The sequence below is a fragment of the Eurytemora carolleeae genome, unplaced genomic scaffold (genome assembly GCF_000591075.1).
Source record: "Eurytemora carolleeae unplaced genomic scaffold, Eaff_2.0 scaffold1148, whole genome shotgun sequence".
In the NCBI taxonomy this organism is placed as follows: domain Eukaryota; kingdom Metazoa; phylum Arthropoda; class Copepoda; order Calanoida; family Temoridae; genus Eurytemora; species Eurytemora carolleeae.
The window spans coordinates 8,653-31,634 of record NW_019397077.1 but is presented as its reverse complement, the minus strand read 5'-3'; the positions used below and the strand labels follow the sequence as shown (position 1 = coordinate 31,634).

General features: G+C 32.2%; 1 protein-coding gene across 2 annotated transcripts in view; it reads right to left on the bottom strand.

Moving 5' to 3' along the window:
- Positions 1-2,752: 2,752 nt before the first annotated feature.
- LOC111711656 (uncharacterized) overlaps positions 2,753-22,982 on the bottom strand; it is a 21,988-nt gene continuing 1,758 nt past the window's right edge. Inside the window, exons 2-15 of one of the 2 annotated variants that reach the window (XM_023486049.1) lie at positions 22,110-22,199; positions 20,662-20,731; positions 20,300-20,328; positions 15,175-15,232; positions 14,563-14,644; positions 14,067-14,123; positions 12,491-12,552; positions 12,306-12,358; positions 9,829-9,941; positions 9,199-9,765; positions 5,294-5,364; positions 4,872-4,930; positions 3,461-3,581; positions 2,753-2,907 (exon numbers count right to left, since the gene is read on the bottom strand). In XM_023486049.1, the coding sequence (XP_023341817.1) occupies positions 2,776-2,907; positions 3,461-3,581; positions 4,872-4,930; positions 5,294-5,364; positions 9,199-9,765; positions 9,829-9,941; positions 12,306-12,358; positions 12,491-12,552; positions 14,067-14,123; positions 14,563-14,644; positions 15,175-15,232; positions 20,300-20,328; positions 20,662-20,731; positions 22,110-22,199 (1,564 nt within the window). In that variant the 3' untranslated portion in view covers positions 2,753-2,775. The remainder of the gene's footprint in view (positions 2,908-3,460; positions 3,582-4,871; positions 4,931-5,293; positions 5,365-9,198; positions 9,766-9,828; positions 9,942-12,305; positions 12,359-12,490; positions 12,553-14,066; positions 14,124-14,562; positions 14,645-15,174; positions 15,233-20,299; positions 20,329-20,661; positions 20,732-22,109; positions 22,200-22,982) is intronic. The other variant, XM_023486050.1, reaches the window with a different exon arrangement.

Sequence of the window (22,982 nt, the reverse complement as noted above, 5' to 3'; positions counted from 1 at the left end):
ACTGTTCCAAGTTTAACTGAATTTTAATTTCATATGTAGGAGTAGATTTTCACAACTTGATTCAGAAACTTGGTTAGCAACATTTTAATCTATAGTACACGATTTTTCATCTCTTAAACATAGCAATTAAAAATCTCGATCACAAGAGGGAGATGATTCATTTGGCGTACGTCCCGTGTTACCGTCTTTATAATCGGTATGTTTGTAACTTATAAATAAACAGAAGTTTACAGAGACAGTTATTTTAGCTTGAATTTGATAATATCTATAGCAATACACCTAACATTCTTACAAGCTTATTATTAAAACGTGCTTATTTTAGCTTGTATTTGGTGATATATATATATATATATATATATATAGCTGACATATAACATTTTTACAAGTTTATTATTAAAACGTGCTTATTTTAGCTTGCATTTGGTGATATATATATATATATATATGGCTGACATATCACATTTTACAAATGTATTATCAAAACTGCTTATTTTAGCTTGCATTTGGTGATATATAGCTGACATATTACATTTTTACAAGTTTATTATCAAAACTGCTTATTTTAGCTTGTATTTGGTGATATATATATAGCTGAGATATAGCATTTTTACCAAGTTTAATATCAAAACTGCTTATTTTAGCTTGTATTTGGTGATATATATATAGCTTAGATATAGCATTTTTACGAGTTTAATATCAAAACTGCTCATTTTAGCTTGTATTTGGTGATATATATATATAGCTAGCTGAGATATAGCATTTTTACGAGTTTAATATCAAAACTGCTTATTTTAGCTTGTATTTGGTGATATATATATAACTGAGATATAGCATTTGTACAAGTTTAATATCAAAACTGCTTATTTTGCTTGGTTATTGGTTTAAGAATCATACATGTTAAAGTAGGTTGACAACTGAATGTCACAAATAAATTCCAAGATTAAATACGACTTACAAGTCGTCTTGCTACTGTCATGTTTCGTGAGACACCTTGTATGCTTGTTAGCTCTGATGAATGAACAATATAATTAAAAGTAGTAAAGTTGAGGAATGTTCTGTCATTAATGATTGGAAGCTTTGCACACCCTTTTCCCATGTCCCTGCCCCCACCTAGAGTAAGATTCCTGAAGAATTATGATTATATGTTTGAAAAGATTTGCAATAAAGTTTTCGAAAAATTTTCTAGCAAAAGACGACATTTGGTTGAGTTGCTACTCGACTGGATCTCCAATTCCACCAAGGTTTATGATGCAAAATTACAATATTAATTATATTCTCTTAAATTTACAATTTTCCCGATAACCTAGCCATAGCACTGACCTGAGCTTACGCGCATTTTACCCTTATAGTGCTTTCAGTAAACCCTATCGAACTAAACTATATATTACCCACAAAAGATGAGATGACTGCACAGAATTTATTTGACCTCCTTATTCAAATTCATGGCTCCTCCCAGCAGCAGCTGTATCATCAAACGTTTATGTAAAAATGCACAATGGGCTTAAAGAAAGAAAATGCTTGTTTTTCCATAATTACTAAGACTAAGTTCTGGCCACGATCCCTCCCCGGAACCACTTAACCCACTGTGGAGAGTTTTTGTGCAGACAATAATGTGCACCACATACAATGACCCCGAACTCTACATGTTGATTGATCGATTACTCAGAAATATACACCTGTATGCAGCTCCCGCGTCAGTGCTGGTTCTAAACTACCCGATGCAATGGTAATGTCGTCTTCCTAACAGTAATAAGTATTGCGGCAAATGCTCACACAAAATAAACCAAATCAAAAATTTTAAACTGTTCATAAACCACACTTTCCGATTTGGAAGTCTTAAAAGTAAGTGAGAAACATTTTTTTACATTATTTTTTTTTATTTATAAAAAAATACACGTTTTAAATAGTTCTGACTAGGATTAGATTTAGACGACTAAGTTTCATTATAATTGACTATTTAACCTAAAGATTTGGAGATATCGAAAAAATTTATAAAATGTCGTCTTGACATTTCTTCAATGGGTTGTATTCTATTTTACATAAATCTCAGTAGCTGGAAGAGTTTTAAAGAACTCCATATAATCATTTAGTTAAAAAACTAAATATCTTCAGCATTCCATTATCAGAAAGTTAAAAATACGACATTTTATAAATTCTTCCGATGGCTCTTTCTATTTGAACTTAACTGTAGAAAAGTTCACATACATTATTCAGCTGGCGCTGAAAACTTTAGCTTAGCCTCGGAAAAAGGTTGACCAGCCAAACAGCAGCAGCTCAAGGTCTGAGATTTGACCCCCCAACCACTATACATTTTGTAGCTTTGAGTCTTACTATTTATAGCTCTGAGATGGAATTTAAAGAATTTGAGCCGCGGTTTAAATCTCCTAAAACCCGGTTTAAATTAAGCGCCGGCTTAAATCTTGAAACATTTTATATAATTTTAAGTGGAACCAACCATATTTAAGCCGCGGCTTAAATTTAAACCGCCGCTAAAATTCTTTAATTTCGGCCACTGATTATTGTTTCTTTCCTACTTTTCTTTTAAAATAATTATTTGAAAATTTAGATTTCGCTGAGAGTGAGTGTTCTCGAATCTAGTTTTATAACAGCTGGAAACTGGTTTACTGGCGGGAGATGATAAAGTTGCTTAAACCCAGTTTATCTGCTGTTGTACCAGGTTTAGATGCTGGAAACTGGTTTACTGGCGGGAGATGATAAAGATGCTTGAATCCAGTTTATCTGCTGTTGTACCAGGTTTAGCTGGTGGAAACTGGTTTACTGGCGGGAGATGATAAAGTTGCTAGAATCCAGTTTATCTGCTGTTGTACCAGTATTAGCTGGAAAAACAAACCTTGCTTCAATGACATTTCCGTCTCCGGTTACAGTGTAGGACGGACTAGTAATCTTCTATAAACCAGAAAATATAAAAATAGAACTGTTGGAGAAAATAGAACTATAATCTGTTTACTGTTTAATAACAAAGTGCATGTCCCAAAAAAGCTTACAAGCATTTAAAAATGTTTTTGTACTTTTGTGTCTTAAAAGATGAAAAAATGTATGTTTTAGTTTTATTCAGTTAATTGAATTTTTTGGTGTCTCTGTAAGCATTTAGAACACAAAATATTTCGTAAATTCCAGATGAAATACAATGAAGACGACTTTTTTATTTATAGTTTTGATTGTTAACAAGCTTTTTTCGAATAGCAAGTTTACATGCAATTAACGAGAAGTTTTTAAAATTGACAGCTTCTCTTGACCTCTATGTTTATGTGTATCCATGCTGTTAACCAGCTTCATATAAAACAAAACGGAATTCGAAAGTCGTCTCCATTATATTGATATAATCGCCTACCACTGTATAATAGATTATTTTTGTCTATTAGCATTAAATAATTTTAGAAATTTAAAGAGAGCTTCTGTTTTATTGAAGTTTGAAATTAAACATTTATTTTCTGGTTTCCTTGTCTAAGGCTGAGCCAGGGTTGTGGTAGGGGGTGTGGTCCTTGTCTAGGGTTGAGCTAGCTGTGTGATAATGTGTGTGGTAGTGCAAGCTCCTCCCTCTATCTTCTGCACACTCAATCCTTTAAGAAGTAAAATAAGAATTGTTCTATTTAGAAATTTTCCCAAGCATAGATAGATAAAATCCTCAAATGACGTCACTGATTAAAGACGTGAGAGTGACGTCATATATGGATTTTATCTATTTAAGCTATAAAGAGGAGACAACTTTTGCCTTAAATTTGAGCGCACTTAGAGTTATCAACCTTATTATACAACCTTGGGTTAGCTATAGTATTGAGTTGAACTGAAAAAATAAAGAATTCAAGTGATAACGAAATATTTGATTCTTTAATTGATTTCATCGATAATTTCTTTCGATTAATAGTTTCTAAGCAACACATTAGCTAATAGAATACTTTTGTTATGTTAATTGTCCGGCCGTTTATTGAATAATTTCAAACAATCAATTCTTAAGAACAAGCCTTTAGAATAAGGCCATCTTCGTGATATTTAAAGAAATAATTTGCGCTTTGCTCAGATATGCAAAAATGTTTTAAAGGTATAAAAATGACCCCAAAACGTTCTTTAAAAGCTGCACTCTCATTTCAACTACCAAACCTAGTCAGCCACTCCCTTTAAATCATACGCTAATAGAAGTAAACAATATTTTTAATGTAGCCGTTCAACTAAAAAGCCCAATTTTTTTACAAAATAAATTTTTTATACCATTTTAAATGTAAAAAAAAAATACTTTTACAGTATAGTAAACATTACATACATTACGGCTTTAAAATAACAACCAAACTAAGTTGTTCGAAATCAAACGATTTATCTACGAATTCCTTAGAAAAGACAGTTAAAAGCAAGATTATAATGCAAGGAAAGATATTTCAGAGGTGTGGGATCCATCTTTCACATAATAAATCAATGAAATATTATGAAACTATTATGTGAATTATCAAAATGTTCAAAATTTAATGCTCTTATCCTTCTCAGAAACTAAACGAACATATTAATGCATCTATGTTTGTTTACAAATTCCGCCCAGAGAGAACTGGTTTCAATAAGTACGTAATAAGAGTATACCCATTATTATTTTTATTAAACTATTCAAGTCAATTTTTACAGAATATCTTTTTTTAAGTAGATATCATGATTTTTTATCTAACACCTTTTTATTCAACCATTTCTTTAATACAGGAGCCACAGATAGACGTAAAATTGGTAGCGATAGATTTCAGACTCAACTTTTTGCGAACACTCCCTTTCAACAAATAAGATACTAACTTTTTAATTGTTCTTTTTTCTCAGATTTTAAGTTGCATGGATGAAAGCATGGATGGATGGTGGATAAATGAATTGATGATTACCTTATATTAGTATCAGTAATAAACCCTTCCTGTTGTGAGTTATAATATCTCCAGTTCTCCTGATTATATCTTATATATTTTATATATCTTATATATTTAATACATTTTATATATTTTATATATTTTATATATTTCATATATTTTATATATTTTATATATTTATATATTTCATATATTTTACATATTTTATATATTTATATAATTCATATATTTTATATATTTTATTTATATACAATTCACACATTCATGATTTTGCAAATAAAACAACTTATAACAAGATACATTTTTGTTAAATACGTTTTAAAAGTTTAGCTACGTAAAATTATGTTTATTATTTTTCATAAACATATTTTTATGAAATTACGAAAGGGGGACATTGGAATTTTCCAACGAATTTAAAATTCCTTAGTTTTAATTTTTACCTGAACATTTGGACATCCTTTCTCACATTTCCCCCCTGCAATACCACCCCTCAGAACACCAATATTAGAACCTGAATATTATCAGTTTAAAGGGAGAGTTATCGTAATTTAATGTCACTCTTCATTTAAAAAATAGCATCCCCGATTCCCGATGGTGCTCTTTTAACATCGTCTGCTAAAAATAATAAAGATACAATAGTTTGACAATTTTGAATACTTAACGGATTTGACACCTAATCAAAATTCAGCGCATATTTAAATACAGAAGAAAGACGATATTTTCGTAAAACAGGCATAGAACTCTCTTTTATTTTAAATTAAGTAAACGTAAGGGATTTAAGTTGTTTGTTCTAACTTGCTCCACTAATTTTAAGATTCCTAAAATTATTTTAAAAAATTCGAAAATTAATGCCGGAAAAGATTGCATCCAATGTTTTCCAATTTTTTCCCATTTTTTTATTTGAGTAATATTGGCAAATCTTCAATAGGAAGATGAATGACTGGATATGCAATCTAGTTTCTAATTTATCATTTTCATTTCTGATAAACCATAAATAATAATAATTTTTATACAATTTCTTCTTTTCGGTTGGTAACGAGCGATTCGAAAACCCGTTTAGGGTTGTATCTTCTACTGCAGAATCAAGATTTAGTGTAATTAAAGCATTTTCAATTTTGAAATATGTTAAATTTCTCAGATTTTTTATGGAGTCTCCAGAGCCCGGGATTTAAACGCTCAAGTCGTAATTCCTGGACCCCAGGTATAAACTCAACTCTGTTTAACCCTAAACAGACTGGCCCCCACCCCCCTTATAGTTTTTTGTCCTAGCACTTTCATTTTTGACACTATCACCGTGAAATTTTATGACTTTTAATGAATAGTAAATTTTTTTAATGCATATTGTAGGGTACAGGGCGCTAAAAAGTCAGGTTTGTCACACTTTGATATCTGTTTAAAACAAAACAAAAAGAATTTTAACATTTTTTTTAACCTTTTTTTGTTTTTTTTTCAACCCTCCCTTGCGCCCAAAATATTAAAGTTATCGGTCTAATTTTTTTTCAATGAGCTGGCCTTGAAAAATTGGGCTATGCATTTCAACCCTAAACCTATTCTCTAGGGGGGGGGGGGCGCCCCTCCAGTCTATTTATAGATTCAGACCCTCCGGCCTTTATAGGGTTAAAATTCCACTAAAACCAACAAAGGCCGGTTTTATTTTCACTGGGCATAAGATCTTGCAGCTGTCAATCACGTGACATAAGCTGTCGTCAGAGTTGGGTCTAAAATTGAGCCTTAAACTTGGGTTAAAGCAATTACAATTTGAGCCGAAGCTATTAAATAGCGGTCTCTAAAAGCCTAAATATCCTGAGTGTTTAAAAACGGTTGCTAACGTTGCCCCCCAACTCGACTTCGAATAAGAAGTAGACATTTACAATGAACAATCTAACTGTGTTTAATGTTTGTCGGACTGTTTAAACAACTAGTCATCTTCATGTTCCACAATATTATGGTTCCCACTGTATGTGAAGATATTTTGTGGTAGGATTGGAAAATATAAAATAAGACCGATAATACGGAGTGTTTGGAAGACGACAAATAGTATTATTACAGTGAATAGTATTATTACAGTGAATAGTTTTATTACAGTGAATAGTATTATTACAGTGAATCCCAGATAGAAGAATACAGAGCAAGAGTTTTTATAATGTCGTATTACTTATTTAAGATCAAATGACGCGAAAAGAGAGTTTAATATAGCCCTGAAATATGAATTGCAATTGATATATTAATATTAAACCCATTTTTCCGCGGCATTTGATCTTAAATATGTAAAACGACATTATAAAAAACTCTTATAATTCATAAATCTGGAAGTCACTGTATATAAGTTAAAATTAACTTATAAAGTAAGATAGGTCTGTGTACAATACACAATGCTTGTGTTTCGTGTTAATTAAGCTAATAAAAACCATTGCTTGAGTTTAACAGGTGTCTTCCATTTTCTACACTTTTATGGGTCTCCCTGTACTTCCCTTACAACATTTATCTCCTCGTGTTTAATTTTAAGTTTAAATTTAGCCCCAACTCTTTCTAGATTAATGAAAGTTGGATCCTGGTGAAATAGTTTAGAGTTGAAAGTGGGGGGCTGAGTTCATTTTAGAATATTGGTGGCACATAATCAGAGAAATTGTTATTAAAGGGACTGTAAAGGAAAAATGAAATAATATATAGGCTAAAAGCTAAACATTTAAGCTCTTGAAAGTTATATCTGCTGTTCCTGTCTCAAATAATTGATATACAAAACTGTGTCAAATTTATACGAAAATTCATATATATATATAATTTAGTACAGAAATGGTAGGTTAAAACAGATCCTATTCAGAAAATACGCAACCAATATGAAAACGAAGATATCACAGAGAAACCTCATTGTAACTTTGGTTTTCTCCAATTATTATTTATGATTTTTATTTTTGATAGATATAATTGATAAATTATTTATCCTATGATGTCATCAGAACTCCCACCAATGTTAGAGATACAGACACAAACACGTGACCAGTATACTTCACTCTCATTGGTAGGATTTCTGCTGCATATATGAATTTTCTTATAAAGGAATTGAGTTTTGGCCACAAACTCTGATTTTATAATCACTATGTCTTTGGAACCAAATGTTGTAGACCTTAGATATTTCAAACTATAAATTCTGTTAAATCAAATAATCTGAGTTTGAAATATCAAATGTTTTCACCATCGGGCTCTAAAGATATTGGGGATTAAATATTTGATTTTGTTCTACTCAATTCCTTTGACACAATTTTATTTCCATTTTTCGTGACAGGAATATCGGATCTAACTTTCATGGGTTGCGATCAGGAGCAAAAGTGAATAGCTTTCAGTCTATACCCCCTTTCATTTTTCCTTTACAGTCCTTCTAAAGGGACTGTAAGCGTAATTTCCAATGACCATCCATACAAAGATGGCAATGCACGATTTACAACGGTACCCTTAAAAGCTTTTTCTGATACAGCATGAAGAAGAAAGCATGTTTTTGTTTATTAAAATTTTTTATTTTCATTTTTGGTTTTTCTGCAAGAGTGAAATTCACAGAAATAAACACAGTTTGATTGAGAAAAAATACAATATTTTCCATATTTTTTATCATATATTTTAAAGGTTTCATGGCTACCGTTGTAAATTGGGCATTGCTATTTTGTATGGAGATTGGAGGGTTAACATTACACTTGTATTCCCTTTCATTAACTTGAGTTTGGGAAAACCGCAGTATTTTTGTTAGTAAACTTTTTAGAAATAAAAGGAAAGTTTTCCGAGGAAATGAATGATAACGTATAAATGGAATTGCTCGATAAAATATTTCATCCAGAAGAAAGTTTATTTGGTTCACAGATTTCAAACAGATTTCATTAAAATCTAAGAAATTTAGACATTTTCGGAAAAATATTTTATTCTTTTAGAATTTATCATATGTTATTCAAAACCTTAATAGGATTTTTTTAATTGATTCGATGAGATTTTATTAGATAATTAATAGTTAAACCTTGTCAACAAATTTAATTGAAAACATTTAGTTTTTAATTTCCTTTTTATATAGAAGATGATTTATGCATCATAGCCAATGACGAAAATTCACAGAATCCATTTATTTAAAAAATATAAAAATGTCAATTTCTTGAAATCTTTAAATATAACAATGTAAATAGATGATGTAAGTGTACAGCAGCAGGGAGCCATACAAAGAATGTAAAAAAAACTCTAAATATAACCTATATAAAGTTTTTAAAGTCTCAACCTTTGTGGTTAAGTCTGTATTTACCAACTGATGATTGATTTATATTGAATGAAGGTAAATTGTGTAAGTATTGTTAATTAAGTTGAAACCTACCAATAATCCATCCACTCCAGTTCTCTCCGTCCTCCCAGAATACATAGTTATCTCCGGTCTCCTGTTTATACACAGGAGAGCTCTTCCAGGTTCCAAAGCGTAGATATTCTCCAGTCTTGCCGGGCTGATGGGTCAAACATTCTCCCTCTAGCCTGACCCGGAGCACAGCACAACAGGAGCCTAGCTCCGAGTTGGGTTGAGGATAGGGGTTGAGCCGGGGGGAGGGGGAGGATGTAGGGAAAACAATAGGAGTTTGTGTAGTTGACAAGAAGGGTGGCTTGTAAGGTGTGTTTGAGGTCGGAGATTTAGCTTCTAACACTGGATTATCCCAGCTTGGAGCAGAGTTATCAAATATCTCGGGGCTCGGGGGATAGAAGGAGGGGGGAGTAGTGGGAGCTATAGGAGAACCATAGGAGTCGGAGACAGGATAGGATCCTGATACAGTAAAGGATCCGTAATCTATGGGGGGAGCCAGGGGGGCTCCGTAGGAGTCTTCGTACTTAGGAACTCTATCCGAAGGATGAGGGTTGTAACTTATTGGAGGAGAGTATGGAGCACCGTAGCTGTCTACAATAATAAACATTTAAATTTTATTTCGCATGAAATATTTTGATAAAATTTTGATTTTACCTGTTGGTTCTCTGGCCCCTGGTGGAGGGGCCGGGGGCTGGACAAATGTTGGAGGCCTACTGGATATTGGAGGTCTACTAGATATTGGAGGTCTACTAGATATTGGAGGTCTACTAGATTTTGGAGGTTTGCTTTTCAGTTTTAAAGAGATTATTCACCTATTTTAAAGTATAAATAAAACACTCATTTATTTACTTTTGATTACAACTAATCTTACAACTCAAAGATGTTCCAGAATGTCAAAAACTCCTTGATTAGTGTTTACTCAGAAATCCTTGGTTTTCACAAATTTTTAAAAATTTTTTAAGAACGAACTATAGTTTCCACCATTTTTGTGCAATTTTTCGCAAATTTCCATGCCGTTTTCGACCAAACCTTTTTAACATACTTTGTATTAATTTTAAACTGACTTAACTGAAGGTAAGGGTTTAGAAAAAAGGGAAGTTTTTTTGTTAACATGGATTTAAGTCGGTAAAGGGAAGTTTAAAGGATCTAAGTTTTTGTCAGAACCTAACATATTCTAATCCCTTTGAAACCTGATAGTACCCACGTTCTTGATATTTCTATGACTATTTAGTCTATCATATTTCGATCATAATTTGAATTATCAAAGGTTCACTACATCTGATTGCACAGATATAGGGATCAGAATTTGGGGCAATTACTTCAGTTCCCTTTTCACTGAAAAAGATGGATTTACAGGAATTAAATTGTTTATGCAAAATAGTTTTGATATGCGGATGCAACATTTTTTATTTAACTTTTTTTTTTACAAATAAACGATATGAATGTTTGTTAAAGGGATTGTAAGCGTAATTCAAGTCACTGTCTTCACAACCGTATTTTTCTAGCTGAAAATTGAGTGCCAAGCAGCTGGGCCTAGTCAGAAATTTGTCCGGGGGGGGGGGGGGGGGATCAGCACACGTCATGGGGCCCGAAAACCTTCTCAAATACATAGATTTCACTGGTCCAGGTGGAGGCTTAGCCCCCATAGCCCCCCCCCCCTACGCCTCTGGTGCCTAGCTTCGGGATCCATGTGACTTCGTTGGCACGGAGTGTACACTGTACAGTGTACAGCGTAAACTACAGTTTCCCCGCACTTAATTTTCAATTAGAAAAATACGGATATCTTGTTTCAAAGGCACCGCTATGGTTTGGACATACCATGCTCTTCAATTAAGGATTCATTTGAAATAACGACTGCAGTCCCCGTAAACAATCATGTTTTGTGCAAAAGTTAGATCTATCTCGCCCTTTCCAGGGTTACTCTTCCAATCCATCTAAATGAGCGTGAAAGGTGCCAAGATATTAAGATGGATTGGATTTCTCGGTTTGGATACTGGAGTTGATTGAACAAGGATTGGATACTAGGTTAGATAATATTTAATACAAGATTGGATACAAGATTGGATACAAGATTGGATACAAGATTGGATACAGGAAATGTTTAATTAATAATGGATTGGGTAGATGATTGGATACTCACTTGATTTCTGAAGTGGATACAGGATTGTATAATTGATTTTATAATGGATTTAGACACTTAATTGAATGCAAGATTGGATACTGAATTGGATATAGGATTAGCTATGAAGGATTCGATGCAGGCTTGTGTATCAAATGGGGCACTGCATTTTTACTGGATCAAATAGGATTTGATACTGGATTAGATGCAGGATTAAATTCAGGATTGGTATACTGGATTGAATGTAGGATTGGATATTAGATTGCATATAGCATTAGATAAAGGATTCGATGGAGGATTGTGTATCGAATGTGACACTGAATTGTTTCTGGCTCGTATAGGATTAGATACTGGATTACATGCAGGATTGAATGCAGGATTGGATACTGGTTTGGATAGTGGATTGGATACTGTAATACTGGATTGAATATATGATTGGATACTGGATACTGAACTTGTTACAGGTTTGGATTCAATGGATTGTATGTTGGATAAAATAGAAAATGTGACACTGAACTGTTCCTGGATTATATATTGGTTTTGATATTGGAAATGTCTAACTTTGCGTAACATTCAAACTTTGTAAGCTCTGCTTGATGTTCACAGTTCATTTTGAAGATTTGTTTCTAGTACAGTGAGAACCAGAATACTACGGAACGAATGTTGTCTTTGTTCTTTCTTTTACTCAAGTATTTGCAATTGTTGCAACAGATATATCTCAAAAAATGTTGAGGGAACTTATCTTAAATTGGTTCCGTGTGAAAAATATAATAATATAAAGAAAATATAAGACGACAAAACTTTCACTGTTTTCTGGTTCCTACTGTATAGGCATTATATTCTCTTCACAAAAAAAGCCAAGTGCAAATTGATAGCTTCGAGTTATTTAAGGATTTCACATTTCGTATCATAATTGTCTGATAAAACATATAAAATCCACCTTTTTGTGAGATGGTTGTAATGGAAATATTCAGCTTAAATTTATTTCCCGTTCTTGGATTAAAAAGCATTCCTGAACGGATCGGAGTAGGACGGGATTCCAGTCGGAGATTGAAAACATCCGTCCTAGGAAAAAAAAGAATAAGGATTTAAAAAATTGTTAACTATTGAAAATTAGATAAAAGTTGAAGTTTGATTGAAGAGGAGGAATATTAAAACTTAAAGATTTGCTGATCTAGGTTGGGAGAATATATGAACCTGTTCAATCTTGAACCCGGAGAATGAATTGAAACCTCTCGATGTATCCGTATCAACCAAACCTGAAATATTCAATCTTTTTACAGCACGAGGCTTCAATATAATGCACATTAAAGCTAAAATCTTCGAAATGAAACTTAGAGCTAGTAGTAATTTACTTTTTTTATTTTTTGCTTGTTTCGAATGTCACGAAAATTCGTTTTTTAAGTGAGGCTTGTTTAAGGTCAATAAATGTCCTATGCACATTGCGTAGAACAGAGCAACCATTGCAATTAATAATTATCAACAAGAATTAATCACTAAAAGGGAGTTTTCGCGAATTACTTTAATCTGCTGTGTCTTTAAGGAGATAATTGTTAAAAACGGCTAATGCTGAAGAACGTAGCGTTTATACAAATTCAGAAAGTTGCAACATTCAACTTGGATCGTAAAATGATCAATTTAATTTAAAACAAATCATTCAGATATCATTATCAATAGTCATCGATTATGTTTCGACGCATTCGTATAAAGTTAATATTTTTCATTATTATTCATTTTTCGCGAACACTCCCTTTAAAAGGAAACTGATGCGAAAAAATGTTTATAGTTCTGCATGGAATTAAAGAACCGATTTTCTAATCCCTCTATCTTTCCGATCTAAGATCGTATACCTTTTATACTTCAAAAAATAAATTCTGCCAGATAAATTGGTCAAAAAGGTAAATATCAATGGTTACCAAGAGTTTGTGGCGTGTGTTATGTTGGACAGTTCAAATAAGTTGAAATCCGTTTTCAATGTCAAAACAGATTTTTTTAAAGAACACCTGTGCGTTAATATCAATTTAATAATTAATTAAACAAGTAAAAAAGTAAAAAAAATAGAATAAATCCTCTGTTATTATGAATTAAGCAAATGCAACATAAGCCGGGTGCAAGCTGTTACAGTTTGAAATATTAAAGAAAAGTGAGAATACAAAATATGAATAACTTCATACAATCTTTTATCCACAATTTTTTCTTTAAAGAGTAAATCTTAAATGACCAAAATGTGATTAATTTGTCCTTTAGCAATGACTGCTGGGAAATCAAGAAAAAACTCTAATTGGTTAAAACTTGAGAGATTTAAACGATTGGTTCATCTCCCGGCACCCACGATGACATTTATAAATTATCAGGCCAAAAAAGCTAAACATTTGCCACAAACTTTGATTTTTAAATCCTTATTTATCCTTAAAACCAAATGTCATATATTATAATCTTAGGATTCTATTAGATCAAAAAGTTTGCATTATCAAAAGTGCAGATTAAAAATTAAAAAATTATGAAATAAAAGTTTGTGTCAAAATCTTGGATCCTTCATCGTGTTCAGATAGCCCTGAGTCGGAATTTAATAACTTTGAGCCGCGACTCAAATCCGCCAAAACCAGTTTTAATTAAGTGCAAGCTTAAATCTAGAAACATTACATACAATTTTAAATGGAACCAACTATATTTCAGCCGCAGCTAAAATTTAAGCCGCGGCTAAAATTTGAGCTGCGGCTAAAATTCTTTGAATTCACTCTCTGAAGGATGTGTTTCCAAGTTTACTTTTTACCTTTCTCTATCTCTAATCTGAGTACATCTCCTAGACTGAGTTGAACCAATGCACCTCCTGTAAAAATAATCATTATAAATATCATCAAAACCTGTCATTAAATGAATATGCACACGAGTTCAAGTGACTCTGTCCGTGTTACCAAAAGAAAGATATTGTTGTTTTTCTATAAAAAAGGTTTGAAGTTTGTTAAATTCCTTCGAGACGAGAAAAAAATTTATTATAATGAGCAACAACTTAAATTAGTTGAATTAGTTGTGCTTTCCCTAATTTTAAGCTCAAATATGAAAATATACACCCATACACTTAACTGTACATAAGGGTGTACATATCAATACCCGAATACTAGTTTGGACGTAAATATACCCGCAAATCCGCACACTTTGATGTACATATACTTGTACAAATACATATATATATATATACCCGTACAAATGTAAACCTGTACACATATACTGTACAAATATATACCCGTAAACTACAACTGTACATATACCTGTACATGATGCAGTAGATTTGACTGAACACCCTGTGACGGCAACCCTGTTATCATTTTCTCTTCCCTGTCTTTTAATAATCTAAAATAAAAAGTATTCAATGGTTCCTCCTTTTAAAGGGATTGTAAGCGTAATTGGATAATGATAAAGCGAATCTAGGACTATGATAGAGCGAACCTTGGATAATGATAAAGCTAATCTAGGATAATGATAAAGTTAACCTTGGATATTGATAAAGCTAACCTAGGATAATGATAAAGCTAACCTTGGATAATGATAAAGCTAACCTTGGATAATGATAAAGCTAACCTAGGATTATGATAAGGCTAACCTAAGATTATGATTAAGTTAACCTAGGATTATGATAAAGCTAACCTTGAATAATGTTAAAGCTAACCTAGGATTATGATAAAGCTAACCTTGAATAATGATAAAGCTAACCTAAGATTATGAGCAAGCTAACCTAAGATTATGAGCAAGCTAACCTAGGGTAATGATAAAGCTAACCTGTGTAGGGTAATGATAAAGCTAACCTGTGTAGGGTAATGATAAAGCTAGCCTGTGTAGGGTAATGATAAAGCTAACCTGTGTAGGGTAATGATAAAGCTAACCTGTGTAGGATAATGGTAAAGTACTGCAGTTAGATCAGAAGATGATTGAAGACTGAAACTGGGAAACAAAACAAACAATAACAAATATTTCCACAATTATCTAGATTTTATTTGTTTTGGTTTCAAATAATCTACATTTGAAGATATAGTTTTTGTTTTTTAACTATCTCTTAATATTCTAAAGATTTTTTGTTCTAGGTATGTATATCAAAATATCAGAATGAAAAGCAAGGTTACAAAACAGGTAGAGATATAAAGACAGCAGTTGTAGAATAGATTGACTGACGACTCAATTGGCTCAGCTATCTTGAATTTCTTTTGGCGAAATATTCTTTAAACCAGATCCAAAAGGAAATGCCGGACTAAAACTTACCAGTCATGGTTCGATCTGAAACCCAAATGCAGGGACGTTAGATATTCAAAATTCCAGAAAATGTCGGGCATTCAAAACAAGGGCAAGGGGTAGGTTAAGCCGGGTACTTGACCTAGTATCAGGAGTAGGGGTGGGTTAAGCCAGGTTCTTGACTGGGTGAAGGGGTGGGTTAAGCCGGGTACTTGACCCAGGATCTAAAGTAGGGAGGGGTTCAGCCGGGTACTTGACCTAGTATTAGGAGTAGGGATGGGTTAAGCCGGGTACTTGACCCAGGATCTAAAGTAGGGAGGGGTTCAGCCGGGTACTTGACCTAGTATTAGGAGTAGGGATGGGTTAAGCTGGTTACTTGACCCTGTATTAGGAGTAGGGGTGGGTTAAGGCCTAAATCCAAGGTTGAACCATTCAATAAAAGTTAAATGGATCAAAGCCAAATCCCAGACTTTTGCTTGAACTGATAAAAGTATTCAGACCAAAAATCCACAAATACAAGTTCATTTAAACTTTCTTTAACATATATCTATCTAGTTTATGTGAGATATTAAATATTTGGATGCAAAGTGCAACGGATTTGATCCTATGCACTTTGTGAATAATGCATTAAATATTTGTCAAGTTAAGAGTGGGTTTATTCAAACATGTTTTATCTTTCCTCTTCCCTCATCTTTTCCTCATCCTTCACTGATCCTTCCCTCATCCTTCCCTCATCCTTCACTCATCCTTCCCTCATCCTTCCCTCATCCTTCCCTCATCCTTCCTACATCCTCCCCTCATTATATTTCTCCCATTATCCTATCCAAGATTTCCCTCATGATATTTCCCCTCATCCTTCCCTTAACTCCTGACCTCCATTGTATAGTTTCCAACCTTTGATAATCTTCTTTGATCAATTAAGAATCTTGTCTGGAATCTAGTTTTTAATGATAGAAAATATTATGCTTTATTAAAAAATTTTTTATTTTGAAATAGTCTCAACATCTAGTTTTATTTAAATAGCTATAGGTATATATGCCATGTATTAAAGCATTCAGCCATCTGTCAACTATAGTTTCCTTTAAAAATCTAATAATTAGATAGCTAATCTTTAAGTTTGTCTGTAAATCATAGTCTATACCATATATTTAATCGAAGGTATTAATTCTTTGGCAAAAAAATCGGATATTATAGTACTTGAATTCTATTAGATCAATTTATTTCAGTTTGACATTTCAAAGATTTACGCCATCAGGTTGAAAAAAATAAAAGAATTTAAAAATTTGAGTTTGTGGGTTAGACTCATTTTCTTTCCAGATCATGTTTAAATGGACTGTAAGCGTAATTTCAAGTGACCCTTCATGTAAAAATGTAACAAAGGTACTCTTGAAACCTTTATCTGATTAAATATTAATTAGATATCAATGTTTTTGTTTTACTAGAAATTCAAGGCGCTTCGCGCCCTTCTTTCTAGCCTTAGAGGGCGCTTCGCGCCCATCTTCTAAATTAGTGGTGAACATGTTCTCTTTGTGTACATCGTAAAACAAAACAAAAATAATTCGCGGATTTTTACAAAAAATTTCGCGGATTTTCAAAATTTTTAAAAATTTAATGACGATCGAATTTTGATAGAGACAAATATTTGAAATTTTATTTTTTCATAAACCTTCCCTGGGGTCCCTAGATGTCCCACAAAAAATTTGGGCCCGATCGCTTCAGCCGTTTTGACGTTTATTGGATACAAACAAACAAACAAACAAACAGACAAACAGACAGACAGACAAGCCAAATTTGTATATAGATTAAACTGTTTTAATTTGATTTGCGGATTTTCTGCAAAATTGAATTGCCAATTTATTGCTGATAAGGAAGGAACAACGAACAAATTTTACAAGTGAGAAAACGATGTGAAATTCCATATTGTTGTTAAGGTTTCAATGGTACTCTTGTAAATCGGGCAGTGTTAATTTTGATTTGAGGGTCACTTATAATCACCCTTACATTCCCTTTAATGTTTCCACCATAGTTTCAGTAGAAGTAAATAATTCCATTTGCTGATAGCGCCGATTGAAGGATTCATAACTCTGATTGGATAATGAGATAGATAGAAAGATAGATGTTACCGCCATACTATTTCTGTTGGTTCAGAATAGACAACAAACACATGACTGAACCCTGATTGGATCAGGCACTAATGGACTCGGCATACAGGATTAGTTTAATCATCCTTTTCTCATTTTGCTTGAAGATTCCGACTCTCCCAGTGTATACGTAGTGTTTACTGTATTTCATGACAGACATTTTGTCAGCTATAAATAAACTTTTAAAATGACGTTTCCTGTGTCCTTGGTTGAATTCTTAAAAATATTTGTATTAATTGATACATTTTTTCCGGTGGTATTTTTGGAGGTTTTCAAATATTTACTCCTTAAACACTTAATTTTGTTTGTTTTTCTTATTTTCATAAATAAATGATTACTCACTTACTTACTTAAGAACTTATAAATTGCTGGACCAGGAAAACAAATTTAATCTTGATGGAAAATTAATTTTTTATTTTCAGCTTTTCGAGATTATAAAAAATATTAGATTTTTCGAACTTTGTGATATCATGGTGTATAAATTTTCCACTTTGGGTTATAATAAAATGAGAAAATTTTCGTTTTAAAAAAATTAAATATTTTTTTTAACTTCATTTACAGAGGTATATTTACCTAGGAAACCTTGACTTGATTAATAATGTAAAATTTATCGTCTATTTTCTGACATGGACAGTGTTCAATTCTGACTCCATGTGCGTCTGTTGCAGAAAGGTGCTAGTTACATAAATAAAACAAATGAAAAAAATAAAAATTTGAAAAAGAGAAATATTGGTAGATCAGGCAAAGATTATGAAGGTACCGTTGTGAATCGCATATGCCACTTTATAAATCAAAAGTCACGTAAGTTACGTTTACAGATTCGTTAATCCTTGATTTACTCAACTCCATACTCTGAAAAGTTTTAAACTTGATACATCAAAGTCAACCTCAGGTCGGAACTTGTGTAAAGTATAGTTAATCTTAAACTCTTAGTCTCGATATCCAATGTGGACACTTTCAAAATTGAGGAAAATTGCTTAATCTCTTCAATTTAGCTGTCTGTGACTCCCATGGGATATCGAAGAGGAATTGAATTGATAACGAGATTCAGACAGGAAAGTTCTAACTTCTAGTTTTAATAAATTGAACAACAGCAAACAAAGTTTTAACTGAAGGTACAATCTACAAATTGACAAATAGAAAAATGCAGTTTACTAGGCTAACAGGGCGTTTCGCGCCAATCTTCTATTTCAATTGAAATTTTCTCTTTATATGGTGTTGAAAAACAAAAAGTAACAAAAAAGGTCGCGGATTTTATAAAAAATGTCGTTGATTTTCAAAATTTAATGAAAATAGAATTTGTTGGAGGTACAATTTTGATCATTTATAAACCTTACACAAAATTTGGGCCCGATCGGTTCAGCCGTTTGGACGTTTATTGGACACAAACAAAAAAGAAGCGCAAACAGACAAGCAAAGTATCTATATAGATATAGATATAGACTTCCCTGTAAGATAAGCTTAAATTATATATGATTGATAAATTAGAGTTGGGACCCAACATCAGGACAATTGAGAAATTGCTCAGAAAGATATAATATCATTAAATTATAAAACAGAAATAATTTAATTCGCCTAAAGAAAGATATTAACAACTAAACATATGATTTATAATTTTTTATAATCATTACACCTTTGTTTCTTAATTTTTGGAGATCAGAGGCCGAATTTAAAGAATTTGAGCAGCGGTTTAAATTTGAGACGCGACTCAAATATGGTTGGTTTCACTTAAAATGTATTCAATGTTTCAAGATTTTAGCCGGCGCTTAGTTGAAACCGGGTTTTGGCGGATTTAAGACTCGGCTTAAATTCATTAAATTCGGACTCTGTCATATTTAATTCGACCATGTCCCCCAACGAACAGTGATTAAACATTACGTCTACACTGGATAAATACCCTTGCACCTTATAAATTCCTATATTTCCTGTTAGATCTGTATTATATTTAGTCTTTATTCTATTTAAATCCAAATTTTCAAATCTTAATGAACAAACTTTGACTTTGGAATTCTAATTAGTTTGGCTTGTTTGCTATAGGAGCAATAGTTTACAGTTTACTACACGATAAACTAGATATATAGTTTACAGTTTACTACACGCTAAACTAAAAATATAGTTTACAGTTTACTACATGATGAATTAAATACATAGTTTTCAGTTTACTACACGCTAAACTAAATATATAGTTTACAGTTTACTACACGCGAAAATAAATATATAGTTTACAGTTTACTACACGCTTAACTAAATATATAGTTTACAGTTTACTACACGCTGAACTAAATATATAGTTTACAGTTCACTACACGCTAAACTAAATATATAGTTTACAGTTTACTACACGCTTGAACAAAATTTTTATTATATTTTTTGTCGTCGTTAATTAATAATCAAAAAATCCGATTTTGAAAACGTACTCAAATTCATGATTTTGAACATGGACTTTGCACTCAAACTCAGTAATTATACATCGTGGAAATGTCTCAAATGAATCCTAAATTTTTTTTTCTACAATACTGCATTGGTATAAAAAACTACATTTAAATTCCTTCTTTAATAGTAGAGAACCCTGTCTGCAAAACCATATAAAGATATATGTACATTTTGTACACAAAGAAATGTTTAAAGTTTGTTTTTATTCCTGAGAAAATATAAACCAGGATCCCGGACCTAAATTATTCAAATAAAAAACATATACTCAAAATCTGAAATACCATTGCAGAAACATTAATGATCTGAGGGGGAAATCAGAAAGAGAAGTGGGGGGAGGGGGGGTACTATAAAAAGGAAAAAGAAAGAAGATACAGAGTAAAGAATAAATGAGGAAAAGCTCATGCATTTAATATAACAATGATAATCTGATGACTGTAATTACTATATCTAATTGTTTAATATAATTAAGATTAATGAATTATCATTTAATAACATGAAAAAAAATACATGAAACTTTGATTAGAACTACAAGAGGTATTTAGAGCAGCATAAATAATTGCTATGTATAACCTGAAGTGAACCGAATAAAGGTTGAAAATCTGTATTTTCTGATCCAAGATTTCTCGTGAAATGGATAAATCTAAACAAAACCGTGTCTTTATCTTAAAGGGACTGTACGCGTAATTTCAAGTGACCCCCCCCACGCAAAGATGGTAATATCCGACTAACAAGGGTACCCTGAAAAGGTTTGTCTTATAAAGTATCTACAGATAAATAAGTCTTAGCTTTTAGCTACAATTCTACCCCTCACCCCTTCGGCCTAGATATCAATGTTTACAGAATATTTTCAATTGTGGTTTCTCCACAAAATTATTAAAAATGAAAACTTAAACCAAGGCAAACGACAATATCTTCCACAGTATGGATTAGATAAAGGTTTCAAGAGTACTGTTGTGAATTGAGCATTGCCATCTTTGCACGGAAGGTCATTTTTAATAACACTTACAGTACCTTTAATGGAGAGGATACGATTCTTAGACGTACCAAATTAAAAATGCATATTTTTGTTGTTATTCTATATTTTAAAATAAAAGAAAATCAAGGTTAAATCCAACTCACCAGCCCAGATAGAAAAAATTAATCAAAAAGAAGAAAATATTTTGATTAAATTCTTATTTTGTAAAATCATGAATTTGAATTGAACTTGAAAATAAATCCTTCTCCTTCAAACTATGTATTTCAGAAAAATCAAAGCAACAATTTTCAAGATAATTTGTTAAAAATAAAGATTGAAAATATCATGCTGATGTTTGCCAGGAATCAATTTACAAAAAGAATTTTAAAGTTTAATAAAATACATTTAATTCTTTTTTCGTCATAGGTTTAATGTTAATAAGAATGATGTCCAGGTGAAAAAGTAAAAAATACATGTGTAATAAAAAAAAAATAAAAAAAATAGATCTTCATACAAAAACCAACGATTTTTTGCCCTAATTATTGATAAGACTTAAAAAAAATAAGGTGCATATACTATAGATATTCTTTATAATGTTCGAAAAGCTTGCAAAAAAAAATTCTAAACGGCTAAGATTTTTATTAGGTTAAAAGTCAGTGAGCCCATAACTTTGGAATCAATTTTCAGTGATTTCCTAGAGAACTATTTTTGACCCCCCCCCCCACTCCTAACAATTTTGTACATGGGTATAATTGGTCATGTGGCTGCAGCGCCCGGCCCCCTAACCTGTCCTGGCCGAGGCGCTAGGTTAAATAATAATTTTCTTATTTGCTATTTTATACTTTTTTATTGGATATGTCGATACAGACAGGATAGGCTGTACAATGTATTTGGGTTTAGTTAGTTTTACCTGACAACAAATTGAGTGGCCTAGTACTAGATAAAAGTAACGAATCGAAGCATATTTAAAAAGTGTCTTGAAACTTTCATGGAATTTTGAAAATAATTTTAATCGACATTTCTTAATGAAGACGACAACATAATTTTGTTTAAACTACTGTACCTGGAAGATGGCCCAGGTTGACCGCCTGTATAGGAGAAGAAGGTTGGATTGGATAAACTGACCGCTACATAAAGCAGTAACGCCAGAAACCTAAAATTAGTAAAAATATAAAGTCACACGATCATTAGATTTGTATTTTTTGATTTTAGTCTTTGCCACAAACTTTAATTTTCTAATCCCTATAATTTTGCAACCCAATGTCGTAGACCCTGGGCATTTCAAATTATGAATTTTGTTTGATCATAAAATCAAAGTTTGAAATTTCAATATTTGAAACCATCAGCTTGCAAAGATATGAGGATTATGACATTTAAGTTTGTGGCAAAGAATCAAACCCATCACCGAAAAATCTTTAATTTCGCTTCAGAGGATTCCATTAAACCTGCGATCTGAAAAACTGCAGATATTTGATATTAAAGGTGATGGAAAAAAGGTTCAGTGTGCACATAAACTACTAACACAGGTTCGAACGTAAAGACTCTCTGACCAGAACAAAACATGTACGTCTTAAAGATCGTAATGTAACTTGAAGCTGATTAATTAGGAGAAGAAAGGCGAGAAGTTGAACGTGAAATCTAATATCAAGGGTTGATCAGATCCAATTATCCTAATTAATTATCTGATAGTGAACTCGGAGATTGTGAATATAATATCTCAGATATTATGAATAATAGCTCAGAGATTGTGAATAATAACTGAAAGAGAGGGAATAATAGCTCAGAGATTTTAAATAATATCTAAGAGATTGCAAATAATGTCTCAGAGATTGTAAATAATATCTCAGAGATTGTAAATAATATCTCAGAGATTGTGAATAATATCTCAGAGATTGTGAATAATATCTCAGAGATTGTAAATAATATCTCAGAGATT